This window comes from Delphinapterus leucas, chromosome 14 (genome assembly GCF_059928025.1).
Source record: "Delphinapterus leucas isolate spDelLeu-1000000601 "Yukka" chromosome 14, BTC_Dleu_Yukka2, whole genome shotgun sequence".
NCBI classification, from domain to species: domain Eukaryota; kingdom Metazoa; phylum Chordata; class Mammalia; order Artiodactyla; family Monodontidae; genus Delphinapterus; species Delphinapterus leucas.
The window spans coordinates 12,231,992-12,251,503 of record NC_143142.1 but is presented as its reverse complement, the minus strand read 5'-3'; the positions used below and the strand labels follow the sequence as shown (position 1 = coordinate 12,251,503).

General features: G+C 48.0%; 1 protein-coding gene across 1 annotated transcript in view; it reads left to right on the top strand.

Moving 5' to 3' along the window:
• The window catches only part of RNFT2 (ring finger protein, transmembrane 2), a 63,946-nt gene extending 45,222 nt beyond the window's left edge, over window positions 1-18,724 (top strand). Inside the window, exons 8-11 of the mRNA XM_022597978.2 lie at window positions 6,231-6,380; window positions 7,691-7,756; window positions 7,893-7,994; window positions 14,013-18,724. Of these exons, the coding sequence (XP_022453686.2) occupies window positions 6,231-6,380; window positions 7,691-7,756; window positions 7,893-7,994; window positions 14,013-14,147 (453 nt within the window). The 3' untranslated portion in view covers window positions 14,148-18,724. The remainder of the gene's footprint in view (window positions 1-6,230; window positions 6,381-7,690; window positions 7,757-7,892; window positions 7,995-14,012) is intronic.
• Window positions 18,725-19,512: the final 788 nt, after the last annotated feature.

Sequence of the window (19,512 nt, the reverse complement as noted above, 5' to 3'; positions counted from 1 at the left end):
GACTTGCTCAGGTCCTATATCTGGGGCCTCGGTTCTCCCTGTTGGCTGGGTTCCTTGCTTCTCCCCTGTGTAGTGTTGCTCAGAACCTCTCCCTCTGCACCTGGCCTCTGCATGTGGTCTCCCCTTGTCCCTTGGGTTTCTCACAACGTGAGAAAGGAGGAAGGAAGGGGAGGAAGGGCAAGCAAGAGGGAGGCAGTGACAGCTGCCAGGTCTCGTGCAGCCTGGGCCTGGGAGTCCCAGATAGCACCTCTGCCTCATTCTCGTTCATTCCTTAGTTCTTTTGAACCTGAGGTGTCCTATCTCTAAAAGAACGTGAGTGACAGTAATAATGCCCGCATCCCCAGATCATCATGAGGTTCTTTACTAGCTCTTATCATGCACTGGGCCCTTCCTGGGTACCTATGTTTTAGGTGCATTTGCTCACTCAATCCTCACAATCACCTTGGCCTGTTGGAGCAAGTTTGCGTGGGCTTGTGAAAGCCAATGGTTACATTTTCAGGAAATTTGCAAGCAGTCGTTAAACCCTAGGAAGCTTGAAATTGGCCCTGTGGGAGTACTTAGACCACAGAAATTGGAAGCACACATATCAGGGCCTTTTTTTTTTTTTTGGTTGTTTTCTGGAGAACTGATTTGCCAGCACACCACTGTGTGTGTGTGTGTGTGTCTCTGTGTGTGTGTCTGTGTGTATGTGTTTTCAACCCCATTTACAGATGAGGAAACTGAGGCTCAGAGAAGTTAAATTGTTGTCCAAAATCAACCAATTTAGTAGGTAGCGGATTTGACTTTGGAGGCCCAATTCCCATGCCCTTAACTGCTGCGCTGTCCTACTTCTGTAGGTGAGAAAATGTGTATGAAAGAGATTTATAAACAGGTAAAGCCGTATAAATATTCATTATTAATTTTGATGCAGAAAAAAACTTTTATCCCTGTTTATCCATTCTTTATATCTTTGTACATTTACGCTGCTAACAGCTCTGATTATGTCTCCCTCCCCTTCCTCTTCATCCCCATGATCCTTCACATCACCTTTCCCAGGTAGGTGCGTTCTTTGAAAGTCTCCTAACCTGTTCCTTTCTTCGGCTTTCAGCATCCTGCTCGCCATCATTTCCTACTCCCTTCCAGTCAGCCCTCTGTCGTTTCCTTGCTTCCCACTTCACTTTTGGTCCCTCCCCCATCCTCACAGTAAAAGTCAGAACAGAACCTGCCTTCCCCTCCTTGACTGCTCCCAACCCCCTTTATCAGAATCCCAGCAGCGAGCTCTCTGTGCCTAAGTTCTGCACCAATTGCTACTGTTCCCCTTTTACGGGTGGCAGGGAGGGCAGACGGGTCATAATCTGATCGCTTTCCTTGTTGTCTGACACCCCGGAGAAACCACATGTTCCATTCGGTGGTCGTCAGAAATAACATGCTTAAGCAACCTGGAATTATAAAACTGCTTAATTAGAGAGAGATGGTTTCACTGGGATATGCCCGGTTTCCCCCGGTGGTTTTACCTCCTCTCCAAGTGGCCGGCCCCCCTGCAGCTGATTGCTGCCTTTAGCACTCTCTCCCTTTATTTTATTTTCTGTGGCATCAGGGCTTGCCTATGAAGAGAAGTACTCTCTTCCATGTTCCAACTCTCCTTCTCCATCAGCAAACTCTAGATGTTGACCTGAGTAATAAGGGTGGAAAATCTTACGCTTCAGAGGTCTCTAGCTCTTAAAAAAGCACCTGCTGTGTGCTGCGTGCTGGGAATATGACCAGGAACCAAATTATCTTCATGCTAATGGGGCTTACGGTCCAGTGGGAGAGAGAGATACTGAAGTACTTTTTTTAATATTGTGAGAAGTGCTCTAAGGTGATTTAAAGGGTGTAACAGGAGCCCTTAATTTAATTAAGGAGTTGGGGAAGGCTTCTTATAGGAGGTGACAGTTAGCTGAGACCCAGAAGATGAACAGGTGTTAGCTCGGCAGAGAGTAGGGGACTACTAGTCCATCTACAGAGGAAGAGCTTGGTCTACATAGCAGGGCACCTGAAAGAAGGGCCAAGAAGCTGGTCCCCGAGCCTTCTCTGAAATTCTGGGGATGTATTGGAGTCCCCATCATGACTTGACTTATCTAGGTTCTGATGTTATAGACCAGGGGTTGTTAAACCACAAGCTGCAGATCAAATATGCCTCGCAGCATCTGTGTTTGTAAGTAAAGTTTTATTGGAACACAGCCATGCCCATTTGTTTACCTATTGTCGATAGCTGAGGGGAATGGTGGTGACAGAGGCTGTATGACCTCAAAGCCAAAGTATTCACTATCCGGCCCTTTGCAGAAAAAGACTGCTGACCTCTGTTCCAGACCCACGCGTTAGGTGAGTGGGAAGCTTGGGGTCTGGACCAGGAGACCAGCCTGCAGCTAGTGGAGCCTGAGAACTGGGGGATCCAAAGACAGTGACCAAGGATCAATAATAGCAAGGTGGTTGGCAACAGGATCTGACACCAGGCTGTCTGGTTCCCGAGCTACACTCTTAACCACCAAGCCAGGCTGGTTGTGCAAGATTAGCCTGAGAGGGGACAGCAGGGTCTGTCTCCAGAGTCAACCAGATGCCAGCATGCAGGGGTTTCAAGAGACACAGGGACATAGGACCTTTCATGAGGTGGTCATGGCCTCAACCACCATGAGGCCAGGAGGACAAAGCAGGAGGCTGCCCAGCAAGATGGCCAAAGATTGACCATCCTTTCCATCACCTCTGGGCTGCTGGAATACCTTTCTTTCCTCATCCTGCCCATATTACTTCACTGCCCTTGTTCCACTTATCCACTGAAATAGTGTTCCTCAAACTTGAACGTGCACACACGTCACCTGGGAACCTTGTTAAATTGCAGATTCTGATTCAGCAGGTCTCGGGTGACGTTCCAGTTCTGCAAGGTCAGATACTGGGGTGAGTGGATGACTGGATGCCTTTCCTTGGTCCTTAGCAGATGTGGATACATCTGCCTCAATGAGTCCTCTTCCAAGCGACCTGTGCTCAGCCCATCAAGACAGAATATAATGGGGTAGATATAAAGTCTCTGTCCACATTCTGTACATCATCCATTTGATGGATACACAACACTTTTTTTTGTTTTATAAATTTATTTATTTGGGTTTTTTTTTTTTGGCTGCGTTCGGTCTTTGTTGCTGCGCGTGGGCTACTCTTCACTGCGGTGCGCAGGCTGCTCATTGCGGCGGCCTCTCCTGCTGCGGAGCACGGGCTCCAGGCACGCAGGCCTCAGTAGCTGTGGCACGCGGGCTCAGTAGTTGCGGCTTGCGGGCGCTTGAGCGCAAGCTCAGTAGTTGTGGCGCACGGGCCCAGTTGCTCCATGGCATGTGGGACCTTCCCAGGCCAGGGCTCGAACCCGCGTCCCCTGCATTGGCAGGCAGACTCCCAACCACTGCGCCACCAGGGAAGCCCCACAATGCATTTTTATAACTTTTTTCTCCCTCTAGTTTAAGCACTATGCTCAGCACAAAAAAAAAAAAAAAAAAAAGGAAAAGGCAGAAACCCACAACAAGATGAGTAGTCTCTGCATTCTGTATCTTTTCCACTTGGAACTATAATATGAGCACTTCCCTGAATCAATAGATATTCTTAACCATTTCTTTTCTAACTTTTATTTCTTTTCTAACTTTTTCTTTTGAAATAATTTTAGACTTAGAGAAAAGTTGCAAAAATAATACAGAGAGTTCCCATATATCCATCACCCAGCTTCCCCTAATATTAACATCTAATATAACCATAGTGCAATTAGCAAAGCCAGGAAATTCACATTCACAGACCTTATCACATTCTGCCAGTTGTTCCACAAACGTCTTTTTCCTGGTCTAGGATCGAATCTAAGATCCCACGTTGCATTTATTTGTCATGTCTCCTTAGTCCTCTCTAATCTAAAAATTCCTTGGTCTTTTCTTTGTCTTTCATGACCTTCACACTTTTGAAGAATGCTGGACCGTTATTTTGTAGAATGTTCCTTAGCTTGGCTGTCTCGTTTTCTTATGATTCAATTGAGCTTGTAAGTTTTTGACCAGAATACACAGGATGATGCTATATTTTTCTCAGGGCATCTTATCCGGGGTTTAGGCTTCAATATGACTTATTACTGGGGATGTTAACCTTGATCACTTGGTTAAGGCAGTATGTAGTGGATTTCTTCACTGCAAAGTCACTCCTTTTCAGGATGATATTTGATTGGCTGTATGGCTTTGCATTATCGATCCCTACCATAACCAGACCCTCTTTTTGCACATTTAGTTGTTACGTGTTTTTGTTTGTACTGTTTCAGAGAATGCTGCAGTGGCCATTCCTACTGGCATATCTATTAGCACATATCCCTGATTGTTAGGATAAATTCCTAGAAGTAGAATTGCTGGAGCCAAGATTATTCACATCTTTAAGGCTATGTATGCTTGGGGCGGTACTATTTGTTTCTATGTTTGTTTATTTGTTTCAATCAACTTTACTGAGGTGTATAACATTGTATATCTGTACAAGAAAATGCATAGATTTGAAGCACACGTTTCAGTGAGTTTTGGCAAATGTATACCTACGTGTAACCACCACCCCCATCACTATATAAAATATAAAATTTACATATACAATCTACAGTTTCTTTCATCCCCCAAAATTCCTTGACGCCCCCTTGCAGTCATTCCTCCCCCTGCTCACCCCAGGCAACCACTGATCTTATTTCCATCAGTGCAGTTTATTTTTTTTAACTTTATTTTTTATTTTTGGCTACGTTGGATCTTGGTTGCTGCGCGCGGGCTTTCTCTAGTTGGGGCGAGCGGGGGCTACTCTTCGTTGCGGTGCACAGGTTTCTCATTGCCGTGGCTTCTCTTGTTGCGGAGCACGGGCTCTAGGCGCACGGGCTTCAGTAGTTGTGGCACACAGGCCCAGTAGTTGTAGCTCATGGGCTCTAGAGCGCAGGCTCAGTAGTTGTGGCACACGGCTTAGTTGCTCCGTGGCACGTGGGACCGTCCCGGGCCAGGGCTCGAACCTGTGTCCCCTGCATTGGCAGGCAGATTCTTAACCACTGCACCACCAGGGAGGTCTTCAGTGCAGTTTTATGATACCTATTCTAGGACTTCATATTAATCGGAATTACCCACTATGTACTCTTTTGTATCTATCTCCTTTGACAGGAGAGAATGTTTGAGATTCATTCATGTTGCTGTGTATTGCAAACATTTGTTCCCTTTTTATTGCTGAGTAATGTCCTATTATATAAATATACCACAATTTGTTTATCCATTCTTCCATTGATGGACATTTGGGCTGTTTCCAGTTTGAAGATATTATGAATAAAGCTGCTGTGAACATTCGCCTACAGATGGACATATGTTTTCATTTCTCTCAGGTGCACATCTGGGAGTGGAATTACTGAGTCCTAAGCAGGTGTCTCTTTAACTTTATTAGACACGACAGGGTGGGTTATTTTCTTGTCCATTTTATAGCACAGGCCCCAGAAAGCTTGAGGGACTTGAATAAAAGCCAAAACAGGAAGAGAAGGAGAACGCTAGATGCTTTTCCTGTTTATTTCCTTTAATCTTCAGAGCCACCCTAGAAGGTAGCAGTTGTGATTCCCATTCTGTAGATGAGCACAGTGAGGCTCACGAACATGCAGCAAGATAAGGTTCTGAGTCCCCCGGGTCTGAGAATGCAAGTCCGTGTTCTTTCACCAGATATGATCCTGCCTCCTTGGAGACAGTAGGTGGGGCAGCTGGGAAGGAGAACACGTCTTCCCCCCTCTCCTCTTCTCTGCCTGTCCTTCCTGCATCCTGTGGTCCGCCCTGCCCACGCCGCTGAGGGCAGTCGCCCTCGATGCCTGGGTCAGCCCCCTAGAGATGAGAGTGATCCGAGTGTAGGGCCAGGGACTGTGCCCCCATGATTGGCTTTGAGCCCCCAAAGCCACAGCAGGCACCAGGGAGTGACCCACACTCCAACCGTCGGCCAAAGGTGTCCAGTTTCTCCCTCCCTGAGACGCGATCCCCAGAGTGTTGATCTACTGGGCTGGTGGGCAGCGGGTGAGGGCAGCGGGCAGGGGCCGTGTCTCCCCGGCCACATTGCAGGCCCATTAGAAGCAGGCCTGAGTGCTTTACAAAGCTGATTAATGGGCTGCCTGTGACCTGGAATGTCATTACTCCCTGGGCTGGGGGGCCCCCCAGCTGGGTCCTTTGGGTCTTTACTGCTAATCATAATTGATGCTTTCTGTGTGGTTGCAGGGAAAGTTCTATCTGGTCATCGAGGAGTTGAGCCAGCTGTTCCGATCACTCGTTCCCATCCAGCTGTGGTATAAATACATCATGGGTGACGATGCCTCCAACAGCTACTTCCTCGGAGGTGTGCTGATCGTTCTCTACAGCCTCTGCAAGGTGAGGTGGCCTGTGGGAGGCTGGAGGGCTGGCCTGAGGAAGACCCATTCACTAGCTGGGCCTGGCAGCGAGGGCAAGTGGGGAGCCTGGAATAACACCCTCATCTCTTTGTTTAATTGAAAAATTAAATTCACACAACACAAAATTAACCACTAACCATTTTATAGTGAACAATTCAGTGGCATTTAGCAGATTCTCAGTGTTGTGCCACTGCCACTTCTGTCTAGTTCCAAGACACGTTCATCACCCCAAAAAGAAACCCTGTACCCAAGAAGCAATCACTCTTCATTCCTCCACCAGTGCCTGGCCACCACTAGTCTTCTTTCTGAAGACTCTATGGATTTACCTTTTCTGGACATTTCATATAAATAGAATCATTCACTATGTAACCTTTGGTGTCTGGCTTCTTTCACTTAGCGTCATTTCCGAGGTTCCTCCATGTTACGGCATACATCAGTACTTCACTCCTTTTTATGGTTACAGCCATCCTAATTTCTTGCCCATAAACCTCACCATATGCCATCATTTCATGTCGTCCTCTTCACAGCAACCCTTCAAAATACATACCATTATCACTCCTAGATTATGGGCGAGGGTACTGAGGCTCAGAGAGAAGTAACTTGCCCAGCATCACTCAGCTAGTGATCACAGAACAAGCGTCCAAATCTGGAGCTCTCAACCCACCGACAACACTGCTACAGAATTTGTTTTCTGTTCCTCTTAAATTGCATACCCTCAGCTCTGCAAATCAGTATGCAGTGCTTCTCTTTTCATCATTAGTACAAATCAGGTTTTCCTCCCTAACAACACACACATCCTCCTCTTTCTTTTCCCTTATCTATTTAAGGCTTTAGAGAATTCTGGAGGAATGCATGTGTTCCCTTTCCTTCCTCCAAGCAGGACTAGCCAGGCAACCCATGCACTGTCAACCACTGGGGCTTATTTTGCCTCTACTGATTCTGATCTGCTGGCAGTGGCTGACTGGAGTGCTGGACAGAGAAGAACGATTATGCCCTGACTCAGAAGAAGAGTGCTGTGATCAATTAGCAATGCCTGCCTGGGGCTTGGGAGGGGGAAGAGACAGTAGGCATGCCATATATTCGCTATCCTGGCCCCACTGGCAGGGGAGACTGCTGATGGCAAAAGCCAAGCAAAACTGATGGGAATGAGGAGTTTCAAATGGGAGGATGTGCCCTGAAAATGTCTGGAGTCACAGATGAGGAGGGCCCATGGTGGTTGTTCAGGAATGGTGAGAGAGATCCCGAACAATCCTTGGATACTTTTCAGCCATCACCTCGCTCTCCTTTCAGTCTTTCGACATTTGTGGCCGCGTGGGTGGAGTTAGGAAAGCCCTGAAGCTTCTCTGCACCTCTCAGGTGAGTTGGCTTCCAATGGTCCTGACCAAGGCCACAGGAGCCAGGAGCCGGAAACAGACCTTGCTGTGCTTCTGAGGGTGTCTCTCCAGCGAGGGACCACAGCTGTGTCTGTGTCTCTCTCCCTTCCATCAAACAGAATTATGGAGTCCGGGCCACTGGGCAGCAGTGCACAGAAGCTGGTGATATCTGTGCTATCTGCCAGGCTGAGTTCCGAGAGCCTCTGATCCTTATGTGCCAGGTGAGCAGGGCTGGGCGGGGCCGTTGGAGACGGAGGTTGGGGGACCGCAGGGCCCTGCCCCATGCAGAAGTCCCAAGTGCCTGCATGGGACGCTTGACCAAAACCAAATGACCAAACCTTGGGGCTCTGGGATGGGTCTTTGGGAACAGTGTAGTCAAGCCTGGAGTCCCTCAGACCCAAGGTCAAATCTCAGTTCTGCCTTTTACTAGCTGGCTGCCCTTGGGCAGGTTTACTTCACCTCTCTGAGCTTTGATTTCAGTGGTAAAACGTAGAAAATGAAAATTTCAGTAGGGTAGAGCGTCAGAATATCCTGAGTTTGAATCTCAGCAGCAGTGTGGATCCCGAGTGGCTCAGTCCATCTCCCTGAGCCTTGGTCGTTTTCATTTATAAAATGGGCATCATAATAATGCCTACTTTATAGTTATTATTATGATTAAATGAGATCATCTCTGGAAAGAGCTAAATTTTAATTATTCAGCCCTAAAACTTACGATTATTACAGTTATTAGTATCATTATAATTATTATTACCGTTTGTTTTCGTTATTAGTTGTGGGTCACCAACCCATAGTAGTCAGCACTGGTCAGTTACCTTTAACTGCCTAAATGTATCCCTTTGCCTCCTCCCTGCTCTCCCCCTCCCCCCCCTCCCCACATAAAGGGCTAAGATGTCAATTCAGCAAATGTGTATGAGTCAAAGCATCCTATCAGATACCGGGGAGGGGAGGCAGGCAGAGGGCACATAGACCCTGTCCCCTTCTCTAGAACACACGGTCTCCTTGGGGAAACAGACACATACATAAATAACTATGAAACAAGGCAGGCAGTGATAAGTGCTGTGTAAGAGAGAGTCATGCAGTGTCCCAGGGGACCAGGCCAGAGAGCGATGAGTTGGAGGCTGAGAAGACTTTGGGGGAGGCGTAGCCTGCAGACTAGAAGGAATGGGAGAGCATAGGGCTTCCCCGCACCTTCCAGGGGTAGGAGGACAGGAGGTCGGGTCCTCTTTTGGCAAAATTTTTTTGGTTTTGCTGTTTGGGGGTGTTTTAGGAGGTTCGTTTTTAATCTTTAACTGTACTTATTTTTAAATTGAGAGTAAATTTGCTTGACTCAAAAATTCAAAACGGAGATGAAGAAGTCATGATGACTAAATGCAGTGTGGGACCTGTAACAGAGAGAACAGGAGAGAAAAACTAGCCTTATGAAATCTGAAGAAAGTCTGGAGTTTAGTCCATGGTCATGCATCTATGTGGATTTCTTAGCTTTGACAAATGTACCACGGTGATGCAAGAGGATAATACTAGGGGATACTGACACTGGGTGAGGGATAATACAAGAATTGTCTGTACTACCTTTGCAACTTTTCTGTAAGTCTAAAATTATTCCAAAATAAAAAGTTCATTAAAAAAATATTTTAAAGATACAAAAAGGGAAGTGGTGACAGGGTTCCTACCCTTATCCCCAGCTCCCTAGGCCCCTAAATACCCACATGGGCAACTGGGGAAGTTTCCTTTATATCTTCCCAGAGATGCTTTGCAGAATTTAAATATATATACACACACATATACATATCTTTGGAAAACATATCTTTTCCAAAAAGACATAAGTTGTGGCACATTCTACCCAAACTGCATTCTGCATCTTTTCTTTTTGACTTGAAACTCTGCCTGAAGAGATTGTTCCTCATTTGTGTAACATCCTATTTTATGGATAGACCATAATTTGTTTAACCATTCTCCTATTGATGGGCATTTAGCAGTTCAGAATCTTTTGTTATGACAAATATGGCTGTTATGAGAGATCAGGAATAGGGAGATCTATAGCACCTACCTGGACTCATCGTGTTGATTAAATGAGTTAATTCAGGTGAAGCATTTAGAACCATGCCTGGTGCGTGGTCAGGGTTCCATAAATATTAGATCTCATTGGCACGTATACCATTTCACATGTGTGCAAGCTCTTAGTAGGATAGATTCCTAGTGGTGGAATTACTGGGTCAGAGGGTATGCAGTTCTGACAGATGTTGCTTAATCGCCCTCCATAAAGAGTGTATCCGTTTGCAACCCCAGTGCGGAGCATGACGCACCCTCTTGGCTCTCCTCCCTCACCAACATACCGTGTTAGGAAGACTGTTTTGAGCGTCGCCAATCTGACAGGTGACAAACACTATCTTGGTGCAGTTTTCATTTGCATTTGCCTAATTATGAGAGCAGACGAGCATCTTCTCATATGCTTCAGAGCATCTGTATTTCCTTTTTGGTAGCAGCAATCCTTTGAACAGGATGTCAAGGTGAAAGCTTTTCTTCTTCCTTGCTGGCAGTCTCTCCAAGCCTTAGTCTGTTTGCCTCTCTCCTGTTCTTCTCCCGGTACCACTACGTCTTCCCGCAGCTGGATTAGAATTAGTGGGTGGGGGTGGACAAGACACCGTCACCCCAGATCCAGAAGCAGGGGCCACATCCAGTGGTGGTTGAAGCCCACATACGTGGCCAGGCATAGCACACGTCTCAGTCTGCCTCTGCTGCTGTGAGCCGGGCTTAGAAGGGCACTTCCACAGGTGAAAGGGCCTTGTTAATTCCTAAATGCCCTGAACGAATGAACAAATGAATGAATGAGTCAGTAATGAGCCTTTACATCCTCAATAAAGGCTTCTCTGATTCTGTTTCCCCAGTCTCGTCAGTGCCCCCAGCTACATGTCCTTGCAGATCCTGTGTTTTTCCTTCATAGCACTTATCTCAGTTGTCAGCTAGATGATTAATTGGGCAACTGGTTGCGTAAGGTCTGTCTCCTCTTTGCCAAATTATAAGCCACTTGAGAGTGGTGACCATGTCTGTCTTTTCTTAGTAGTGGAATCACAGTACTGACTCAGTAAACATTGGATGGATGGATGGATGGATGGATGGATGGATGGATGGATGGATGAATGAATGGGTGGATGGATGGTTGGATGGATGGGATAGAGGAGATGGATGGATGGTTGGGATGGAGATGGATGGTAGCCAAGTGGAGGGGTGTGTGGGTGAGTGCAAAGGTGGGTGGATAAAGATAAATGTGGTGGATGACTGGGTGGATGGGCAAATGGATTGACAGATGGGTGGGTGAATAGATGGGTAGATGGGGGAATGGATGGGTGGATGAATGGATAGTTGGATTGATGAATAGAAGGGCAGATGCATGCATGGATAGATGAAGAGCCCACTGGGCTAAAGGAACATCCTATCTCGCCTTCAAAGGGCCATCAAATTAAGCTCAGTGGGTCACTCACACCCACCACCTACCACCGCCTCCCAGAGCTGGGGCCTGAGAAGCAGATTGTCAGTTGGAGCTAGTCAGGCAGACACTGAGCATGTCCAGAGGTTAGAACTCTCCGCTCAGACGGAGCACACTCGCCTGATCGGTCACTCCACAGTATTTATGGCATGCCTCCTGCCAGCCTACAGGGGGTCAGGGAAAGGGCATTTTGAACACGAAGTCAGAAATCTGCCGTATTTAAAGCCCTCCTTGCCAAAGAGAAGGGTCAGAGTATGTTCCAGAACAAACTGCCCTCTGGTTCTTGGTCACTACCAGGAGTTTGGTTTCAGAGGGCTGGTGATGCAAAGGAAAGAGGGCAAGACTATAACGACCCCCGTTGATTTGTTCCTTACACGTGCCTCACACTTGATGCTTTATGATGGGCTTTACCTGTTTGCGTCCTTACAGATACCGTGTGGGGGAAATAGTAGCCCTCTTTTACAGAGAAGGAGACAGGCTCCGAGAGCCTGCTCTTAATCTTTGAGCAAGACATGGGGAGTCTGGATAGAACTTGGGATCAGGGTGGGGTAGCCTGTCCCACCCTAGGGACACCTCTCCCAACTCCGTGCTCCAGGAGACACAGCCAGGGAACTGTTAACAATCCAGCACCACCTGCATTCCCCACTGACCACAAACCCACCCAGCTTGGAAGGACCCCTCCTCCCCTTCCCTCTGTAGGGTCTTATTCCTTTCTCCAAATGCTAGAGGCAGTCCTGGGTCATGAACTCCTCCAGCCCAGCCCCTGGGTGGTCCTGTGTTCTTTGAATCTCTTAATTTGGCACCAGATTTGGTCCTGCCTGATTATCTGAGAAGGAAACTGTGAGCTCCTGGAGGCCAGGGACCAGGTCTTCCTCATCCTAGTATCTCAAGAATCTCCCACCTAACCTGCCTGGAAAGGCATTGTTTGTCAGAACCCCTCCTCTCTGCAGGCTCAGGGCTGGGCAGTGGGAAGACAACAGCAGCAGTCACTGCCCTCATGGGGACCACTGGGTCTGCTGACCCCTGGGTCCTGCCCTTCAGCCCATGGTGAGAATTTGGGCATGGGCATCCAGACTCTGTGTGGCCTGCTCACCTCCTCTCCCACACTCCCCTACACCCACCTCACTGTAGCCACATTGGCCATCCTTGGGAGCTTTGCACATCTGTTCCCTTCAGCCTGGAATGCTCTAGCCCCCACCCCCGCTTGTCACCTAGTTAACTCCCGAACATCCTTCAGGCTTCAACACAAGTGTCACCACCTCCAAGAAGCCTTCCTCGACTACCCCCTAGATCAGACTAGTCCCCCTGTAACATACTTCTGTAGCATCATGGAGCGCTTCTTTAGAACACTTTCTACAATTAGGCACCTACTGCATACTGTACCAGAATGGGTTTATAAGAAGCTTACAGTCTGCCATGGAGAGACAGATAATAAACAATAAACAGATATAATGTAATAATAACTATTACTGTATAATAGCCAAGCCAACACTTATAGAAAACTTATTATTTGCCAGGCATTCATTGGCCTGAGTGCCTTTTTTTAAAAAACATTTTTTTGGATTTTTATATTATCAATTTTATTTTTAAAAATCTCAAACCTACAGAAAAGTTGAAGGATAGTAGAATGAACACCCTTTTATCCTTTATCTAGATTCACTAATCGTGAACATTTTACCACATTGCCTTTTCTTAGTATAGATTTTTCCCTCTAAACCTGTTGAGAATAAGTGGCTGACATTTTGATTCTATCATCCCTAAATATTTCAGCAGACATTTCCCAAGAACAAGGACATTCTCTCCCATAGCTACAATTCTACTATCACAGTATCAAATTTTTAATTGATATAAAATACTAATATTCAAATATATATTCAAATTTCTCTAATCGTCTTCAACATCCTTCATAGCTAGGGTTTTTCCCCACATCCAGGATCCAGTCAAGAATCATATAGTGCATTTGATTGTCGTGTGAAAGTACTTTAATGTTAGTTAATCTTCCTATGAGGGCAGTAGTAGTATCCCCATTTTACAGGTGAGGAAAAAGAGGCACAGGGAGGTTAAATCACTTGTCCAAGTTATGTAGCCAGAGGGTAGTGGAACCCGTTAATGTTTCCAGTCTCCCCATGTTTCTCTTGACCCCTGTGGTCTGTTCTCAACCCAGCTGCCAAAGGGATCTTTTTAAAATACAAATCATATCAAGTCAGCCCTCTACTCAAAACCCTGCCATGGCTCCCTGCTTCTCTCAAAATAAAAGCCAAAGCCCTCCCAAGGCCCTACACAATTCTCTGACCTCATCCCGCCCTCTACCCCCAGGCTCAGCCCCACTCTCCTTGCTGTTCCTCCAGCACACCAGGCACACTCCTGCCTCGGGGCCTTTGCACGTGCTATTCCCTCTGCCTGGAGCACTCTTTTCCCAGATATCACCAGGGCTCACTCCTCACCCCTCCTTCAAGTTTTACCTAAATGTCAGTATCTCAGGAACATCCTTCCAGGCCACCCCATTCACCATCACAGGCCTCCCAAGCCCTCTTATCCCCCCTTCCCTGCTTTTCCATCTTAGCACTTACCACTGGCAAACTCTGCCTCTTAGAGATTCCTCTTGCTATTTGTCTCCCCAGCTAGAATACAAGTTCCGTGAGGGCAGGAATTGTCTGTTTTGCTCACTACTGGCTTCCAGCTCCTAGGACCGAGGCGGGCACAGGGTGGATGCTTGGGAAAGTGACCCCAGTGGTCCTGATTGCTGTCCCCGCAGCACGTGTTCTGTGAGGAGTGCCTCTGCCTCTGGCTGGACCGTGAGCGCACCTGCCCACTCTGCCGCTCGGTTGCCGTGGATACCCTGCGCTGCTGGAAGGACGGGGCCACTTCGGCACACTTCCAGGTGTACTAGGGCTGAAGACTGCAGCATCGGTGCTCCCAGGCACACCAGGGAGATGACGGAGGGTCAGCGGTGTTGGGTCCAACTCCGGGGGCTTCCTGGGAAAAAGTCCTCAAGCACTGACTGTCCTCCTTCCTGCCTCTCTCCATCTCTTCCTCTAAAGCCAGGCCCCTGTCCCCTTCCCCACCTTCACCTTCTTCTCTTGCTCTGATCATGGTGTGTGCATCCTACCCCTACACATGGGGACGCCTTCTCACTCAGACTCGGTCTCCACCTATGTAGGTCTCCCACTTCCCTCCAAGTCAAGGAACTGGTAATGGACCAAGTCCCACCTATTGATTATTTTAACTCGTGGTGACCTAATACCTGATGCTGCAAACTAGAGAGAGGCCTGGAGATACTGTCTCCCCCTAAATGGCCCAAGTCCGCAGGTGAGAATCACTGTGAAGTATTTTCCAAATACAAATGCTGAGCCCCACCTTATACCTACAGTAACTTTGTGTACCAGACACTTAGTGTGAGCCGGGCACAGCATTGAGCCTCCTGCCCGGACGACCCCCTGTAATCCTCACGAGCCCTATGGCGGAGGTACTGCTGTGTCCTTTGTTTCACAGATGAGGAAACTGAGGCATAGAGCTCCATGTGGAAACTTTCCCAGGGTCACCCAGTGAGCAATGATGGACCAAGTTTCCAGCCCGGACCTGTCTGGCTTCAGAGCCTGACTCTTAACCACATGCTGACCCACTGCTCAGACACTTCAGGTGTGGGGCCTCCCAGACATGTTTCTTTAAAAGCACAAGAGGTGATTCTGATGCCCATCAGTGGCTCAGGTGCATAGCACGTTCGATTTGGACTGCACTGAGAACGCTAATAGTGAACACTGGCTCCTGAAATCTAGTCGTGGTTGGGTCCATGGAAAGACTTGGTCCTTAAAATTGCTGTTTAGCTGGACTCTGGCGGGGATGCTCAATCGTGATTGGCTATCAAGAAAGAGCAGCTCTGGTGCAGGTGCAGATGTCATGGGGTGTCCACTCCCATCTTTATTTCTCTCCTCCTCCTTTTGTCCTGTCCCTCACTTAAGACTCAGGCTTGTCAACAGCTCCTGTGGCCATTGCCTTCTCCCCTGGTAGCCTTCAGAGCAAAAGGCATGATCCATGTTATGGATTTTTCCACACGCCAGGGTGGTGGTATAGAGCACAGCAGTGATCAGTGTTTCTGGAATCTCTATACCAGAGCTACTAATCTCTGTAACACAAGTTCTCCACCCATGAGACCCTCCCTGCCCTGAAATCTGGGAGGAGAAGGCATAGGTGATCCCTTAGAAGCCACTGGAATCTTGTCTGCCCTACCCGCCTCCCAACTCTATTCTCTCATTGTCAACCTCAGCACAACAGGCTAGCGCCAACGGCATTACAGAGAAAGCAATCAGTGTGGCTACTAAGCAGGTTAGCGAGAAAGCCCCAGGAGAAATGGTGGGAGCCTTGCTGCCACCTCACTCAGCCAGTATTCACATGCCCATCCTGTCCTCAAGAGATTCAGAGCATTCACCCCTGTGTGCTGTCAAGCCAGGACCTTTTCCTTTGCCTGACATCCCTGGCTATTTCCTGATACCCAGCAAGACATCCCTTCCAGGACAGCGTGGCATCTTTCAAGCTCTGTTACTATGGCAATGGCCACGATGTTACAATCCCACTTGCCTGGATAATCAGCTCGGAAGGGGAAGTGGAGGGAAATGGGGCCAGGCAGATTCGGCTGCTCTGTACCCCCTGCCTTGAGGAAGAACTGAAGGGAAGCAACAGGAGCTTCTGCAACTGGTTTTTATCAGAAAGATCGCCCTGCCTGCAGATGCCATCAAAGAAGCATGAGAAATTGCAGCTGGAGAAGACTTACTTATTAAAGTGGCAGCATGTGACACAGCAGATAGATCCGTCTGTGGGGAGTCAGGCCTGGAATTCTGATTCCAGACTCTGCACGACTTTGAGAAGTCACTTCACCTCCCTGGAGCCATCTCCAGGGTGACAAAGCCTAGTGTATTGTCTACTGGAACCAGGGAAACTAACAATGTAGATTACTGGTGAATACCCCAACGGTTTTGTCAATTACACTCATGCCACCAAAAAAAAACCTCTTAACATTCCACAAATAATGAGTCATGTCTCTGACACTCTAAAGAGGGAGTGGGGAACACTTGGGGGCAGGTGGGATGATTTAGTTTAGGATTTTTTTTATTCATTCCCTACCTTCTGGGGGGAAAGTCATGTCTGGAGGTTTTCTTTTGGGTGGGAGGATTTAACTTCTGCTTTAGGGAGGAACAGTGGCCAGGGCAGAGGTTTCCAAACATAAAGCAGCATGTTTTCCCTAGCACGAGTTTTTAGTAGAAGCAGCCAAGAGCCACCGTTGGAAAGGAAGAACAATGCGACCCTCTTTTACCTGTCTCGGCTCTGCAACTCATTTGTTAGAAGCAGGATTAATCAAGTGTCAGGTCGCAGAATCCTGTTCTTAATATTTTATGACTCACTGACTCAAGTTCCACGAAGTCTTTGTAAATGACCCTCCTAACGTAAAAGGTCTTGACCATAATAAATATGAGATGAAAAAAAGCAAGCTCTGGACCTGGATGTAATAGGTTCCTTACCTTCCTTAGGGGAGCGTGTGAGAGGCGTTGGGAGACTTCCAGGCTGCCAAGACTTGGGGTTGGAAAGAGAAAATGTAAAAAGGGAGTCCTGGAATCTTTTAGTACTTTTGCTCTGGGCCAAACAGAGCTGCCTTCGGTGTTTTTAATGTCCCCTTAAGTTCCATTCTGCCAATAAATATGATCTGTCATTGAAAGTTACATCCACGGTCTTGAGTCTCCGTTTGCCCCTTAAAGCCAGGTGGACCTGTTTTAGGACAAATTCGAAGACACACTTCATGCAGGGGGTGGTCATCTGATGGCAGTTTTTCCCCAAAGTAGATCCCGTTGAGTTGGCGCTTGATTTATTAAGGAAGTGCTCCCAGGGGAAGCCAGTAAGGGAATGAGTGAAACAGAAGAGGGAGGGGATGAAGCCCATCAAGAGAGCGACTCAGAGAAGTCCCAGCTCAGCTTGGTCCTGCCGGGAGTTCCGGAGCGTCAGCTGCATCTCAGAGTTTGTCCCACCCTGAGGTTTCTGTGCTCCCAGCTGTGGGCCAATGTGGGGGGTGGGAGACCTCTCAGGCACTCCATTGAGGAGGCCCAGGCCTCTGAAGGTGTCGGGTGCCACAAAGCACACAAAGGTGCAGGATGGCACCCAGAACTGGTAGAAGGGATCTTGGGGTGGCAGCTACAGAGCCCACTGTGGCCATTAACTATAGGTTGATTGGACCCCAGATGCATGGGCTGATTCAAGAAGGGTTTTCTCAGATGACGATGGATATTTAAAACGTAAACAGCATTAGGTGACAATTGGTGCCTCTCAGGGCAACGTTATGAAGCCAGCCACAAAAGCATCATCAAGCAGAACTTTCTGGTTGAAATTATTTGTGAACCAAGCCAAATACAGCTTAAGTAAAAGAAGGACTTTATTTGGTTCATGTAACAGTATGGGCTTTAGGTACAGCTGGATTCAAGGGCTCCAGGGATGATAGTAGAATCATGTCTTTCCATCCCTCAAGTGTTTTCCTTTGAGATGGTTTAGTCTTCAGGCAGTCGGATCCCACGTGGTGGGAAGACAGCCTCCAGAAGCTCTTTGCTTATGTTCTACCAGCTTCACAACCCCAGCAAAGAGAGCCCCTGCTTCCCCAAAGCTCCAGCAGGAGTCTTGAGGTTGATTCTCATTAGTTTGCCCCCAAACCAATCACTTTAGCCTTGGGGACTCAGAGCGCTGGACAAGCTTCGGTCGGCTGTTGAGCTCTGGACGTGGGAACAGAGGTGGGTGGGAAATGAAGTCCATCCCTCCAAGTCGCATGGACCGAGAGTGGGAAAGGGGTGGGTCCCCAAAAAAGAAAAAAGGATCTATTATCTAGAAAAACCACCTGTCCTCAACCTACCATTCTTAGGAATAAACTAGAACTTGGTCTCTTGGTACAACTCAGACCAGGTAAATGCAGGTGAAAGTATCCCACCCTGAGCGGTCCATTCACCCATAGTTGGAGACATCAGTCTGCAGGCTCACTTGCTTATCTGCGTCATGTCATGCATAAACGATGCTTTTGTGCACTGACCTTGAACTGTTGGACCAGTTCCCCCAACGTGTTGCTCAACCCAAGGGTACTGCTTAGGCCAACCCTCCCCTTGGGGTGTTCCCAGGAACACAACAGGGACAGGAGATGAGTGTGTCGCCTTCTGTCCCAGGGAAGGTTGGCGTGTGTAGCCAGATCCTCCCGTAGTCTTTGGAGACCAACCTTCCAAAAGGAAATGAAAACGCAGAGGCCTTTGGCTGGAAGCACACACCAGTTTTGTTGTTTGTTTTTTTTAATAAAGTCATTACAAATATGTACAAAGCGTCTCCAAGGTATGAAATTCCTCTTACAAAAGAGCACAGCGAACCAGCAAGGGTAGAAACCAGAACGGAATGTCCCCAAGCGTATCGCCTCTTCAGCTGAGTCAGAGGGCTCACTGAGGTTCCAGACAGCCCCACAGCCATCTCCACCGCGCACAGGCGTTCCTGGGTGCTTAGAGTGCAGAAGACCTTGAGGGGAGGAAACGGGGGTTCGGGTGGGGGAGGGGACAGGAAAGAGATGAGAAAGACTTCCCGTGTCCTAGGAAGTAGGTCAAACAGGCCTTGTTTGCAAATGAGATGCTTGTCCCAGGGACCTTACAGAAGTCAGAAACACAAAGGGCAGGGAACAAATACATAAAATCTCCAACTGAACCATCCAGGCTGTGCTAGAGTGTCCCCGAATGCAACCTAAGTTAGGCTCCCCTGCTCCTTGCTGGGCCCCAGGCACGTGCTTGCCCTTGAACTAGCAATGCCAGTGGGACCAGCTCAGGAAGGAACCCAGTGGAGCAGGAAGCTTAGCTGGGGGGCTTGGAGGGAAGTGGGGCCAGGGTGGGGGTGGGGTCCACGCACACCCGAGTCCACATCTCGGCTCAGCCACTTCACTCTTCGCGTGCAACTTTGGCCAAGTTGCATAACCTCGCTGAGCCTCAGCTTCCTCAACTGTAAAATGGGAATAATCACAGCACTGTCTTCCAGAGTGGGCGTGAGGAATAGCTAAGGGGCAAACATGTAAAGCTCTTAGCACAGTGCTGCTTTACTGCGTGAAGCAGCAAGAACCAGCCTTTTCGTGCTGGGGACGAGTTGAGGTCGTCGGCTTCTGAATTGCCTTCATGATAGTGTAGATCTCAGTACATATAAATTCTATAGAACGATCTGCCAGCAAGGCTTGGGGTCACAGTGATGACCCGACAAATCTGTGA